This window comes from Ostrinia furnacalis, unplaced genomic scaffold (assembly GCF_004193835.3).
Source record: "Ostrinia furnacalis isolate ACB-3 unplaced genomic scaffold, ASM419383v2 OfSCF1166, whole genome shotgun sequence".
In the NCBI taxonomy this organism is placed as follows: domain Eukaryota; kingdom Metazoa; phylum Arthropoda; class Insecta; order Lepidoptera; family Crambidae; genus Ostrinia; species Ostrinia furnacalis.
In genome coordinates this window covers 732,093-748,172 of record NW_021131405.1, presented here as the reverse complement: position 1 = coordinate 748,172, position 16,080 = coordinate 732,093, and the positions used below count along the sequence as shown (strand labels likewise).

Genomic DNA, 16,080 nt, shown 5'->3' with positions numbered 1-16,080 from the left:
ATGCCTAATCGAGTCATTGTTTTTTTCTACTTTATTATTGGCTGTCGTAGGCCATACAATATACATAGTCGTCAAGTTATATCAGACGCTTGGCTTCGACTCTAATTTGATTGATTTGATTTGTTACTAGCGTCTTTCGGGTAGATGAGAATAATGAGAACGGCCGAAACAGAATCCAATTGTGATTTACTTACTGTTCGGAAAGTTCAGTGTAACTTTATTCGTTTGACAAAAGATAAAGCTAAACAACGGTCACGCGTCAAAATGAGATAATTATTTGAGATAGGTACCTATTTACGTAGTTGGCTATCAGTTATTGTAAAAATACTTGTTCATTACTATTTATGGTAATGTAAGTACATTTGTAAATTTTTACAGTAATTTGCAAACTTTTCTTAAGATTGTACCTACTTACAATTTGGTTACGGTCATGAAAAATATTTTTATAGTTGCAATAAAAGCGATATCACAATACAATGTTTAGACTGATGTAGGTACTGTCGACTACACTTTAAATTACGAGTTTAAATTAAGATCTACATCTAATTGCCTGTGGCTATTTTAACTACATATATTGAGAAATTCAACTTAAAATTTTACTGGAGTTTTGAAAGCCGATGAATCTCTAAGTTTTAACAGGACCGTAATAAAGTCCGACCATTGTCGTCCTGAAGCACAACAGTTTCTTATAAATGACGAAAAACCATTAACCCCGAAACGGCATTTTAATTAATAGGAAAGCCGATTTAAGTGACACTTTCTCCGTAATTGGAAAAAAAGATTGGCTTAGGATTAATTGCAGGCTCAAATTGCATAACCTATCTTAAGGAGAGAGAGAATTAATGGGAAAAGACAGCTGTAACCTTAAAGAAGGAAGATAAATTAGCAAATAAGAGGACACAACGAGATTAATAAAGAATGTTGTGTCTTATGAAATTGTAATTGGTGATACTTTTGAATTATTAATTAATCCCTGTGCTTTTGACTATTTATAAATTGTGATATAAAATGAACACTGTCTTATGTATTAAAATTATGTTTGGAGAAATCGTTAATTAAACAAATATTATTTATTGACAATTATTTTCTTTGCAATAAATAGATTTCTTGCGATTTCTTTTCAAATCGTATGTTTGATTGTACCATACCCGAAAAATCAACAGTCCTAACAGGAACAAAAGCATTTTCCAGTAATATTGTAGTTATATTTTATCAACGTATAAATCCATCGTCTCTAAAACGTTCATGCGTGTTACCTCGTATAAACAAGGACGCAGGACTAACGTTCTTCCCCCCGAGCAAGTTTCCAGACAATTTGTTGCGAGCTTCAGTGCAGGCTGCTTTGCGTCTTCATAATCTTGTTTTAACTAGTTGCTGAAGATTTTATGCTGGAGTAAGTTATTCGGAAATAACTGCATGTGGTTATAAATCTTATAATATTAACTTTATCCAAATATTTATTGATGAATTCACTTTCGTGTGCCTAAATAAAGGATAAAAACCTCTACAAAGTATGTATTTTGTGCCTTTACGAAGTACAAAAAGACTTAACTGATATTTCACAGCAACACGAATTTACAAAAAACACTCCGAAATTTTTTTTAAACTTATAAAATTAATGATAACTTCAAAACTACGAAAAATCGTAGATCATACATAGGAATGAAATCGATAGGTAGGTATGGTCCTCACCTATCACTTGCCTTCGGCTTGACACCTTATAGGGAACACCATGTATAAAGGAAGCATTTATTTGTCCAGCAATGGACGTCATTTGACTGAAACCAACGAACGAATATTTATGCTAATTATAGTAAGAGTATTGTTAAAAACTTTACCGTAATAGGTTTTGTTTTATAAAGTACGCCACTTTTCCCAACTGCCTGGAATTTGGGTCCATCGTTAGTCCACTTCTAACATAAACCTAAACCACATAACACCTCGTTGTTCCACAACACAGAATTACGATTCCCAAATAAGGACATGATGAACCGTAATTACGGTTCAACGATGGTCGTCTTCAATCACTTTGTTGGTATACAGGGTGACTTTGCAATCAGTATCCAAATTTTAAGAAGCGTAAGAATCAGTAACTTTATTGATTTACCTAAAGAAAACAGTTTTTTTTTTCATACTCTACTTTTATCCGCTGCGCGCGGTTTTAAAATTGTCACACGTGAATAATTTGCTTCTTTCATAGAAAAATCCTTTAAAAATTAAGGTAAAGATCTTAATTTTTTTTTTCGTGAAAATTCTACGATTAAAAATAATAAAGATAAAGTTGTATTGCTAAATTGTTCTTTAGAGCTTATTAAAAAAATGGATACTGATTACACAAGTCACCCTGTATAAACTAATGTAGTAAGTAGGTACATAACTAGAATTCGCAACGTGTTTGATGCGATCCGCGTGTCGTTTTCAATTAGTAATTTTGAGTTTTGTGACGAGGGTCTGACTGAACTACGTGTAGATTAAAACTTTGGTAGTAATGCGGGAAATAGCAAGCATTTTGATGGAAAACTTGTTACTATGTAATAATGAGTTGTAATTTAAAGAACATCGGTCAAAATGGACCAAAGTGAAGTAACCGGCCAAAGAAAATTATGCATCATATCCGGTCTCCTTGAGTAAAAAACACTTAGTCAGTAGTCAAGTTTAAGAATACTACAGTGTAACATTACAGTGGCATTACCAATTACAATGGTATTTTAATCGATTAAAACAAAAAACTTTATGAAAGCCGAATTCTTCGTCTAATTAACCCCGAGGTAAAGCTTCAAAGTATAGCATGTAACTAAGTACGCTATCAAATTGCGAACTCGAACATTGTGGGGTTTTCCTTGGCTCAGTGAGTACAAGTACACCCTAAATAATTAATGAGGTACGTTAACTAAACACGCTTTTTCGTCAGAATAAATAGGTTATGTAGAGACAAGTACGGCTCCCAGGCTAAATTGATCCCGACATAAAGATGGGACTTACACGAAAAACTGCGAAAATAATGAGGATACACTTGGGAAGATTTTTTAGAACACCGCGAGAGATATGGGAAAATACTTTTGTGTTTGTTTTATGAAACGTCCACAACTCAAGACAATACGCACAAAATAACGAATAGGGACTGACAAGTAAACTCTACACAATAGATTCATGTTGAATGGATATTTGAATTGTTTGGATGTTGAGAAAAAATGAAAAAATAAGCTACCGATTTATTGACGTTGATACGTTTGATCGAAATGATTTGTTTGTTGAAATATTTTCTTTTAGAGGAATATTATAATTGTACCTACAGTGATTTTATGAAAGATATTTGGTTGTATGCTGGTATTGTTTTCATTTCATAAACATATCGTTTAAAACCATATACAGGGTGACTTTGTAAACAGTGTCTATTTTTTTTAAATAAGCTCTATTGAACAATTTTAATATTCAACTTTGGTGGTAGATTTCACAAAAAAATCCAAAATCTAATTCGCGGGTGCCCATAATTATTTTAAGTTTTTAAGGATAAGGCTATTTTCGCGCACCATTATGTGTATTATGCTTTGCAGTTACTTTTAAGGCGTATTTTTCTGTGAACGAAGTAAATTAACCACGTGTGCCAATTTTGAGTGGCAACTGTGCAGTTAAAAGTAGTTTTGACTGATGGTTACTTATTATGAGTTTTGACTGTAACATATACCTAGCCCCTATGTGAAATTAAGGTTAATATCTCTTGTTACAGATACGCGAGTAGTGGCAACATCACAACCGTCCATCGTTCGTTAGTTAGCGAATAGTTCCGAACCAGTGCAAAGTGGAGTCGTGGCTAAATGTGCGCGCGCGTAACTCAGGAGCGGGTGGGTAGGCGTTGAGCGTGGATGGTGTTCGGGGTGCGATGGCGGCGTGCGGGGGGCGGGCGGGGCGCGGGCGGCGGTGAGGCCGGCGCGGGGGGGCGTGATGCGCGCGCGCGCCGCGCTGGCGACGGTGTGCGCGTGCGTCGTGCTCGCGGTAAGTTGAAACGATAAAACAGTGTGCCTACCATGAGTTTACGTTAGGTGTGCTCGCTAGCGACTGCGTAAAAAAATGACATTAAATGTATGACATATTGTGCAGCGCCCCTAGCGGCTACTTTCAAGAAATAAAATCTTCTTAGAATTTTTTGACGTATTCGCTAGCGAGCTCACCTAACGTAAACTCATGGTAGGCACACAGGTATCGATACTTTTACCAGAGTAAATACAAATGAGTAGGTCATCTTTATAGGAACGCACGGGCGCGGTTTGTATGTGAGCGCGCCAACACGTATGCGGCGCGCACGCACACTGACAAAATTTAGCAGTGATTTGCGGTGAGGTGCGCCGAATTTTGTTAGTGTGTGCGTGCGCGCCTAATACGTATATTGGTGCGCTCACATACAAACCGCGCTCGGTGCATTTCTATGAAGATGACCTACTCATTTGTATTTACTCTGCTTTTACTCTATAATCGGTCTTCAATTTATCGATACTTGCTCGGTATCATTGAAAAGTATCGATACTTATTCATATCAAATCATTCTTGGATTAAAAGTAAACACAAGTAGGTATCGGGTATTCTTTAGTTATGGTAGTGCTTACAAATAATATTATTTTTTCCAAATGTTTGCCAGTTTAATGACTGCCTTTCGAAGGCAATTTTCAGTCTCAAAAAAATGCTTTAATTAAATTAAAACACGAGACAAACACAAATGAACATGGGCGATTCGTAGAAGCTGACGGAGGAGACTGAATTTCTTCTGCCACTTCCTCTCCAAACCAGCCCATATAATATTGTCCCCAAGTGGTGGTAGAGCATAAGCACGTCTCGTAAATGCCCTGTAAGCCTAAGATGCTCGCTGCGATAAGCTTTTATCGAGCCATTCGCTTTTACGCGATAAAACCGTACGTTTATCGTATAAAATCATCGATAAGATTTTATCACGGCGCGCATCCTAGCCCGGCTAAAGGCCTACATAGTGACAAACATTTAGATTTTTATCGTTTCATCCATAGCTCGGGACCGTTGCGGGGCGCGAGCTGCGTGTCCTCCAGGCGGACGCTCGCGCCGCGTTCTACGTCGGCATCGCGGCGCCGCGCTCGGCCGCCGCCGCCGTGGCCGCGTTCAACCGCTCGCTGGCAGAGATCTCGCACACCTACCTCGCTGGCGACTACCCGCTGTATCTGCGCAACATCACGCTTCAGCCGCTGTACATCGAGCTGCCAGAAGATGAAAAGTAAGTAGTAGATTTACCACGAGTAAGAGGCGACTTAGGGACTACACATCAAAAAGAGAACGGGCAGCAGCGCTCTCTGAAAAACATCAATCTTTTAAACTGCGATCTCTAACCCGCCTGCCAAGCGTGGAGATTATGGCAAAACTCTCCACTATAGTGGAGGAGGCTCATAGTCCAGCAGTGGACTGTAAAGGGCTGTTGATGATGATGATGATCACATAAAACGCAGTGAGTGCGTAAAAAATCTAATCACTCAAGAGCAGGGTGAGCAGTTGACTAGCGTGCCGCACGAGCCCGTGCGCCCGATGTGAAAGTACCTTAGGACGATTTTAGTTCTTGAAAGTAACCGCAAGGAGCGCTGTACAATCTGTCACACATTTATTACTTTTTTTTACGCAGTCTCTAGCAAGCATGCCAGATAAATTCACGGTTAGCACACTAATTGGAGTCTAATTGTGACTTGCCAGTACCGTCACCGGGTGTTTTCAGACCAGGACAACTCCGTCATCCCCTGGAAATTATGCCTCTGCGTTTCGTCTTTAAGTGTATAAGAACTAGGGATATAAAAAAAAAACAGATTTGGGCCAAAATGCCATTCCGTTGTGCCAGAAATCGAATACGCTCATGAGATATAAACTAGACGATAAAATAATAGTTACTGTAACCCTGAGATACACTATAAGGAATTAGATTTTTACGATACAATTTGAACTATTTTCTTCAGTCGTGTAAACTCTGCAGCTAGAGTAGGCTCAAACGAAAAATATGCTTTGCGAAATACATCTCCATATTTTTAAATTCTCACAAAGTAGTACGTTATACTAATAGTACGAAGATTGATATTATTTCTGAGAACTCTTTTTCCTGAAACCTTCATAATGCGAAGTTCAATACCGACTTCCTGGTAGTTTTCTGGAATTCCACACACTTTGTTGTAGTTGGTTACATTACGAGGGAGCCATGTCATATAATATTAAAACCGTTTTCGACGAAGCGACGTTAATAACTTAGTTGTATCCCACAACTTTTCTACAAACAAAGCACTCAAATAGGAAGAAAGGAAAATGCATATTCAAATATCAAATCTTTAATCCACGTTCGGGCAAATAAAACTCGAGTAAAACAATGAGCTTGCTAGAGGCAGGTTTTCAGCGGGTGCAGAATTTAGCTCAAAATAACGGTAGACAATGTGGTTTAAAATTTATTGCACTATTTGCATGTTTCTGCTGTTGTCGTATTTCACGTTATAAATTAATGATATTTTTAAACAACTAACCGTAATATAAATTTACTTATGAACTAGTTCATTGAGCAATAAAGCACTAATATTATAACAAAAATTGCAGCAATCCTAACAAAACAGTACATATTATCTACGAGTAGCTACGATCGACCGGACCCGCTTCACGGATGACTGCCTAAAGTTAGTGGAACAAAACTTGGGACGGAAAACCTGCATTGGATCGCTTCTAAGAAGTTTGTAAAACTACCGTCAATCGATAAGACCATGACGCAGACTGCGGGATGGCGAACCCGTTCACAACAATATAATTCCATGTCAAATAGATCCGATCACAAGTTTCGATCTCTAACAAGACCAATTCACGTCTTGTCGGAGTGAAACGGTTTATGGATATTGTTCTAGTTGTTTCCATTCGGGACCCGAGGCTTCGGACCGCAATAGTTTACTTCGATTTCCGAATTGGCGGGTTATTTTTCAACCCGAAGAATGAAGTTAATTCTCTGAATGCACGAGTTTAATTAAATTTTTATTTACTAATAGAAGCAATAAAGTTTCGTTTACTAGTAGAGGTAGAGTATTAAGATTGAATATTTAAATTGGTGTATTCATACATTAGTTATTTATCGTCCACAAGAAAACCGCTAGTACTAATGGCTCAATGTGACTCTACGTCTTTACTAAAATATTGTAGCTTTGCCTAATTTTGTTATTGTGCCAAATCTATTTTGATGTTAGTCTTCGTTTAATCCTGAAACAATAATAATTAACATTTCAATTATTACGAATTGAATACGCCATTTAATTTTATCCCCCAAACTCCGTTTAATTGATCTAATTGTTTTCCTTAATTCCTCGAAAACACGCGATGGGGGCGTTTGTTCCAATTTCCTTAAAGTTACGGATCCAACTAGACACAGTCGCCTTTCACCAGATGATTACATTGTTACGAGTAAGTATTGTGAAATCACACCTTTGTAATCACATTTTATAGCAATCGAATAGTCACCACATACCGTATACCTACCAGAAAATGACTTGTAACCCAATTGTTACCCAGTTAATGGCAGTAAGATTAAAATACGACAAGGCAACTGGTATGCTATGATGATAAAAAAGCATTTAAATTATGCAAGTTAAACGTGGCATTTCAAAATAAATAAGCAATTACAGCACAGTCTCAGACACGAAGAATATTAAAAATATTTTTACCATCTGACGGAGAAGATGGATTTAATTCAATCGTGTTTCTCTCGCTGGATGTCTCTTAGTTTTATTTACTAGCTTTTGATAAGAAGTACAGTGACCTAACAAAATTAAACGGTTAATAAGATTTTTCCATGTACAAGGCAAGGGAAACGATGAGGGATCGTTGAACTACAAAGTTTACTGAGTGTGGCCAATTGATCCTACCCTAGCAGCCTGTCTATTAAGTACAAAGACGTGATTTAATTAAATACCTATTTTCAGTTGAATTACTATAAATACAACGAAAATTTCCACCAAGAGTTAAATATCTAGCCAATCTGAAGTGCCTATACAAAAATACGAATATGTACCAATTTCCTTCACATCTCTTTTTCATTTATGGTCAGTATTGTGCTCCATACAATAATTCCGTCAGTCCAACGAGGAGGTGGGAACTGAAAGGATAGTTGAAATGTTTTCCGTGAGAAAACTATTGTATGCCCCATCCCCTTAATGTATTGCTGAAAATGCGCTTTTGTTGAGCGAACTCTATCACTTGTAGGGCAACTGACGAATTGCCTATTCAATAATAATAAAATTCTTTAATTGGTCTTCAAAATTAAACGAGTGAATAACAAAGTAAAACTTTCCAATTAAATGGCAAAACAAATGTTTTTAATACATCCTACCATGCGCAAAACCACTTTGATACTATAGATAGATAATACAAAAGAAATTTCCTAGTAGGTAAAATTCTCAAATTCAGTTTTAAATCAAAATATCATCAAATCGCAGATAAAAGATTCTAAGAAACAAATTGTTCGAGCAAATGAAAAGAAAATCCAATTTCATTGCGCCTCTATGAATTTATTATACTTGACATCAGAGTTGAAAATACTTTATTGTAGGTACCTACTTATGGCCGATATGTTCGTAGCGTTTCAAAAGGAATTGAACTATATCTGCTGAAGACAGTATCACGAGGCGGGTATTCCGGGTATATTCATTTTTCTGATAGATACAGATAGTAAGAAGTCTTTTGTGATCATTCAACTGTGAACTGATCCTAATACAGACTTGAAATTTTGATGCCATTCTCTTTGATTCTTACGTAAGTACGTACCTAAATGTTACATTATTTGCGTCATTGTCCACGTGAGTTCCAGTATACCGAATAATGTTAATACCCATTCATAAGGTATGGAAACTCCTCCATATAAACTTCAAGTATTTTTTTTTTTAAAGTTTTACATTTAAATTAATAAAATTTTTAGACGTTAAAAACATAATAATGCAAACAGGTGAGTTGCTTGGGCATTTATAATATTAATATAGATTTTAAATGCATAAAATAATAAACAGAAACAATATGGTCATAATGACCAAAGTTTGAATTGAACCAAGTTAATGAAACAATCGTAATAACTAGCTTTAACATAACGACGTAATAATAACCACTGAAACATCAAGTTTAATAGCAGACTGCATTTTGATATCTCAAACTTGCTACCAACTCAATAATATACGGTAACTACGTACACAGACTGTAGCCATGGACTTGCTAGCCGCAATGTCAGCCTCAGGTTGCTTAGTGTTTAGCTTACATTTGTGTCCAGTTGGTGGCAAAATTTACTTACCTCCAAATAGAGATGTTAACTGTTGCCTAGATTCTAGGAATAGTTCTTTGTAGGATTAACTAGAGTCATTAAGAGGCGGAAAAATACTAATTGGACTTGTAAATCTAGGAAATAAGAAGCCTATCTTTAAAAACTAGACGCAATAAAGCCCAGTGTTTATGTTGATATTTTTATTGATACAATTTTAGTTCTGTTCCTACATACGATTAGGTATTTTGATCTATAATAATCGAGTCTGTTTAACGTAAGTTCAACCAGGTGCACATTCTAGAATAAGCATAATCTATTGTTTTATAAATTCCACAATAAATACACTTAAAACATTATAACATTTTCCAACATTCGGAGCATTCTCAAGATTTATGACTTCTCTGTATGACTTAGGTTGAAAAATGTTTGTTTTTGTAACTGTATCTGGCCGTTTAAATGTTTATTACATTAAAAACACTTCCAAAAGCGAGTTCATACACTGGCAACTCTCTAAGGATTCACACACATGGCTGCCGACTACCGTGTTGTATCTCAAAGCGGAGATAATTTATCTTCCTTTGCCCGACTCCAGTCATAAAGCCAACATTCACTTAGACAATTAACTACAGACGTCTCAAACCTTCGCCCTTACCTATTACAAGATGCCCAAAGGGTGAATAAATTATATGTATATCTCAAACAACTCTAAGAGCCACGGCAAAAAATCTGCTCGGTCACCGTTCAACGTTTGTTTTCCGGAAAATTTAAAACACTCCGGGTATGTCATTACAAATTTACTATCACTTTTTGGAAGTTGCTCCCGTGAAATTGAAATAATTTTCATTTATGTAACGGAATTCAGGTCGCAATTATGTTGGGTATTTGGATTATGAAGTTAGATTTGCAATATATTTTTTGCGATTGATTTTATTTAATAAAATTACGAAAACGTGTTATTAAGTAAAATGTTCAATAAATAATACTTTAATTAGTAAATAAATACTGCTTGATTTAAAAAAAAATATAAATCATGTAACACACTTGCTACATAGTGCCTGCAGCAAATATTTTCAAACTTTCCGTGTCGGTGTTGAATGAGATGTTGCACTGTTTCCCAAACTTTTTGTATGAGATCTCATGCAAGCACTCAAAGCCTGCTTTTTCAGCCGCACGCTGCGCGGGCGCACTGGTGAAGATTCCGCCCGTTGCTTTGTAGCCCAATGACATGGATAGATCCAATCTGGAAGCAGATAAAAGAACACGGTTAGAAAAATAAAATCTCAGAGATATAAACTTCTGAAATACACATTGGATTTATTAGAATGGTTCTATGAAGTTTTCTGCTTCTAAATTTACATATTATAAAATCTTTTTTTTGTCCAGGGCCTTGCGTTATCGGCCTTTTTATATTGCTGGTAGAAAATTGCGAGAAACTATACGACTCTCTCAAGAGAAAACCTGTGTCTCAGCAAATCAAAAACCAGTTAAAATTATTACTTATTTATTTTTGGGAAACATACAGTTATAATATAATTTAACTCAGGTGTTTTAATTTAATTTAAAATTTATATTTTTAACATCTTTAAATGAATATGTCATTTATTTTTACGCAAAAAAGATTTCATAACCTAGATTTGGTACCAAAATACCAGATTGGAAATGAATGTGCCTTTTGTTACAAACACAAAAGTGTCAATGACCTTTATATAATTAACATAATTAGTAGATTATACCTTGTTTTCAGCAGTTCAACGGCTACCCCCAGCCCCCTATACTCCGGGGTGACGGACAGGCCAGCGCCCATCAGATATTCATTCGCCTCGTATTTGTCATAAATCGCTGTCAGCTTCATGGCTTCCGCGAACATTCGCAGTGACAGCAGACCGGCTTTTGTTTTTGGCTGGAAAAGAAGATAGGTTTAATAATTGCGAAATATTATGAAGTTAGACTGTGCACAATTCGCGAAATAATATGAGTGGACCGTGCACAATTCGGGTTAGTGGTAGTTTCGCACGATTTTCCTTCGCACGAATGTGCTAAACTTCCCCTTTCAATAATAATTTTTTTTAGTAGGCGTTTCGCTCGGATTTATCAAAAGTATTAAAAACGGGTGCGAATCGACCCCTTTGAGAACTAGTAATCGCATACTACTAGTTCAAAAAAGAGTCTATTCGCACGCGATTTTCATACTTTTAATACACCCGGGCGAAACGCCTACTAAAAAAAAATATTATTGAAAGGGGACGTTTCGCACATTCGTGCGAAGGAAAATCGTGCGAAACTACTACTAACCCCACAATTCTAGTACCCCAGGGTATCATAATTTGTCTTAATTCTACCTACTGTTTAAATATTTAATTCAACGTCAACATACAATACATTTTACCACGAAGGCATTAGATTATTAACTACTAAGTTCATAGGTAGACTCATTCCTTAGCTGTATGTGCTAAACAGTGAACTTAATTAAGCTCGAAGAAACCATTATATCCCAAATATTGTACCTATCCGTGCATAGTCTACTAATTAATTAATACTGTAATTGTTGTAGGTACTATGTTAATCCATATAATTAATGTTGTTCGATTGGAACCCTAAGTTTGTAATGGAAATATTTACACAATATTCCTCAAGGCTCAAATTCCAATATTCTTTCAACTCTTTCCTTTTTATTTTATCGCCTTCACATTAATTAAAATGGTGATAATGATAATAACCATTAGCCAGAAGATATGGTTCCAAATAATATGAAGGGTGAAAACTAGGTCGACCTCGAATGGGTGAAACCGAGAGAAATAAATGGAATGGACCCAGGGATAGGGAATTATAGCAGCGCTCCGAAATGGAACCTAAAAAGGTTCTAGTCGTAATAACAACTGAAAATAAATTATCTAGATCTGCCGCGATAATACTTTCTTAAAAGTAGTGCTTGTAGCTTTGGACTTACTGGGTGTAACTAATGAAATCTTTACTTTTTTACTCAAGATAAAAAAGTAGGTAATAAAAACAAAAATCATCTGCAAGGTTTGTCATAATTATGATGTCCTACTACAACAATATCATCATCATTATTTCAGCCATTCGATATTTATATTTCTTTGTAGATAGCAGAATAGTACTCGTACACATGAATGAATGTATTTTTGTCATTCCTAGAACCAGCACAAAAGTCAAGACATTTTAAGGGGAGAATCGAAAAGTCGTTTATACCGGTGTGTGATCGACGAAGCGCCCCTTTTCTTGCGGCAAGCACATATTCACCCCGACGAGAGTCTGCCCCGAGCCGTCTTCTTCAGTCAGAAAACACGCCAAACTCATTTTCTGCTTCACAATCGATGTCAACAACACTCTGTACTCCTGCACAGCCTCCAAATCCTTCGCTGTACCTGTCAGCACAAAGAATAATTAATCACCGTCTCCATTAACTGAATAGAACCCGCCTCATGAATCAATTTATACGAGCACAAAATGAATCCAATTATTCACTCAAAAATTTTCCACTGTTCCCAAGCGCTCACGGGCATTAATTTTTTGTGGATATGTTAATTTGGCTTAAGTGATAATTTTCCAGCGGGTATAAACGCAATTTATGGCTTGAAAATAACATTAAGCACTCGTAATAATTAAATGATCCATTTGGAGACCACATATTTTTACATTTTGTAATTAGCCTTTTCATTGCCTTTAAGACAAAGGATTTCGCTTGTTATTGCCCTGTTAACGTAAATGAGCTTACCTAATATCCAATTGGCGAAAAAACAAGCTTTTACTGCTCAAGAAATTCCGGACAACTTAAAAGTCGTCGGCACACCAGGCAATTGGTACATAACATTGTGTTCGCAGTAAGCGTTTAACATTTATGTGCCTGTTTGCATTTCTCCTTGCGTAAATGAAGTTATAATTTCGAAGGCGGTGGAGGAAAGGCCGTGAGAAAAGGGTATCATCTAATGATACCACATTTGGGGTAGATACGCTGTCCCCAAGATAATTGGGCGGTGGGACGGTCGTCGGTCGGCTAATGACTTAGGTATTTTCTTGCGTAAGAAAGCGTTTGCCGACATAAGACGGGATTTAGCTAATTGCAAAAAATACCCACGCACAGATTAGCTGGCCGTTGATTAATGTTTGTTAAGTACTTATCGCTTCGTTTCGTGGATTGTAATTACATGTGTGGGGATGTTTTGGGGTAACATCATTAAGCTTTGTGTAAGGTTAGCGTAATGCGTAATGCCGTCTGCAAGCATTCCTAATCTTTCCAGCTACGCTACACGTAGATTTGTTTCTTATAATTTTTCTTTAATTCAATTACGTAAACAACCGATTAAGAGTTAAATGAATGAAATAATTTATTTCGGAATAAATACAATTCCATATCTTCATAACCTAAAAATACCAGACTGAGAACACCGTGAAAAATGTTTAATCTAAAATTATAATAGGTTTTTTTCCATAAAGAAAAGTTTAAGGTAGATTTACGATTCTTACAACAGATTTATTATGCGATTAAAAACTTACCAGCCGCCACCCACCACACGTCTTCCCTAATATAATTTCCCAGCATAAACTCTACTGCAGTACTCCATAATGCTTCAGGTACATCTTCGATTTCGAATCTCAGCATCCTCCCGTCTTCGCCAGTTCTTTCGAACCGTTTCCATACTTTGGGGTACTCTCGGGCAGACATGACTTTTCCAAAGGCTTTTAACGGCTTAAAATTCAAATTACTTCTGAGGTAGCGAGTCTTTCAATTGATCTAGAAAATATTCTTGTGGTCTCTCAGTAACTTTATCTTGTTGGTGCGTCAAGTGCGTGTTAGTGATATACAGGATGTTTTTTAAAACGAATCTTTTATTCGGATCCAGATGAAAAAGTTTGCTGCGTAGCTCGATTGCTCTGAAATAGAATAAGAGTTTTAACATTTTTATTGGCTTTGTCGCACCGCGTTTGAAATGGGCAAGAATTGTTAGGTACATCATGTTTGCGTACAATAGTAATTTGTGGATTGTGTGATGTTGGATTTCTGACATGACTCAATCAGACCGCCTTCGACGGACGGGCTCACGTGCACCGAAGCACTGCGAATTGGATAACGTTGGATTCGAGAGTATCTAGCCACGGTAATAATATCATACAGTATTGTAACTTCATATAAACCATGGACCTATAAAAAAAGGCGGACGGAACTCGCGCTACAACAAAACTGTGACGCAAAATTTTGGCGTTTATCTATTGTGTGAGTGAATTTAGGGATGCCATGTTAGCCAAAACATTTTACCCATTTATTTTAAGAAAAACATAGATCGGCAGATGTTACTTGGAAATGTAGACAGAATTATTCCGTGCCATTTTAAAAGGATGAAAGGTATATGCGTTGAGGTAGGCGTGAAATTTTCAATGTTCAAATTTTCTTACATTGTTTGCAAGTCAGTGTGTCAGGGTATGTACATAATGTTGATCAAAAATGATTCACGCAGTTACAAATTACGAATCTTGTGTACATTATAATCATAATCTTATGCATCATCAATATATTATTATTATCTCTGATAGATTTTTTTTAACATACAACCTGACACTGACTTGCAATCAATGTAAGAAAATTTGAATTTCGCAGTTCCACATTTTTGGGAAGGATCAAATTTGCCCATGAAAATATATCCCATTAAAACACAATTATTATGATAAATTATTTTATTTCCATAGTATGCGTAATACATAACTAAAAAGTCCTAAAATTATTATTAATTTCCCATATTTCGGGTAATTTTCCCACGTAAATAACTGAGAACACTGGTCTTTGACGTATTATTTTTTCGAGTGAATGACGTTTGATTTCAATTAATTTCAATATTTTAATGTCGGGAAATAAGTGATTGGATTATTATTTTGCCTGTGAAATGTGATTCCTTAATTTTTGTTTGTTCGAACAGAACGGTTTTTACACAATTTCATCACACAAGACATGTCGTATTCGTGTTGTTTTTTCGCTGCTTAAATGTGTCAACTGTGTGAAGTTTGCACTCGAAGTGGTGTAACAGGGTGTGAATGTGTGCGTGCCGGCCTGTACGTACAGGCAAGCTGGTGTATCCTAATGTCACAGTATTTTGTTGATGAGAATCCGTCCGACTTTTTATATAGGTCCATGATATAAACCGACGAAACGCGAGCTTTCCTTCGAAATTCAAATCTCGGTATGCGCTCGACTAAATCTTAACACAAATATATTTTTTTAATTAAATCTACTAATGACAAGACAACATGCATTTTTATCCTATTTCATTCACAATGTGTTTTGTTTGTCAAAATAAAATAAAAATTACAATCACAAAATATATTTACAAAACTAGATAGAAATTCTAAGTAGGCAGATCAGATGTAATGAAAATAGGGTCTGCAGGTGGGCAGCCCTATCGCATGTTGTTATACGGTGACGTACCGCGGGGCTGTTGACATTTATTTCAAAAATATGGTCGAGTTGGAATACTGTATAGATAGTATTACCGTGATCTAGCCATAGTAATACTATTAAAATACCTGCCTGAAAATGTCTTAGGCTTCTATTATAATCCAATACTCGATTGAAACTCAAGCTTAGCTTCAAATGCCTGTGATGCGTCTAAATATTGAAACTCAAGTCTCAACCAATTTAAAATGTATTGTTGAACACTCAAATAAAAAACATAACCCTCCTTCTGGCGCAGTCGGGTAAAAACAACTGTTATTGTCAGGACTTGTGAGTCTTTTCATGTCTTATTATTTTTTATTATTATTTTGTGCTTCAGTTTTTTCGAAGCTGAAAGTAACTTTTA

At 36.2% G+C, this 16,080-nt stretch overlaps 2 protein-coding genes across 3 annotated transcripts in view; one reads left to right on the top strand and one right to left on the bottom strand.

Annotated features, from left to right (window-relative positions):
- Nucleotides 1-3,938: 3,938 nt before the first annotated feature.
- LOC114351619 (uncharacterized) overlaps nucleotides 3,939-16,080 on the top strand; it is a 52,094-nt gene continuing 39,952 nt past the window's right edge. For both annotated transcript variants that reach the window (XM_028302899.1, XM_028302898.1), the window contains exons 1-2: nucleotides 3,939-3,993; nucleotides 5,016-5,236. In XM_028302899.1, coding sequence (XP_028158700.1) covers nucleotides 3,943-3,993; nucleotides 5,016-5,236 — 272 coding nt within the window. In that variant the 5' untranslated portion in view covers nucleotides 3,939-3,942. The remainder of the gene's footprint in view (nucleotides 3,994-5,015; nucleotides 5,237-16,080) is intronic.
- On the bottom strand, nucleotides 9,249-14,004 carry LOC114351620 (uncharacterized). Its single transcript, XM_028302900.1, has 4 exons — nucleotides 13,787-14,004; nucleotides 12,482-12,657; nucleotides 11,005-11,171; nucleotides 9,249-10,511 (listed from the first exon to the last, which is right to left on the bottom strand). The coding sequence occupies exons 1-4, from the start codon at nucleotides 13,953-13,955 to the stop codon at nucleotides 10,316-10,318; spliced, it is 708 nt and encodes a 235-aa protein (XP_028158701.1). The 5' UTR covers nucleotides 13,956-14,004; the 3' UTR covers nucleotides 9,249-10,315.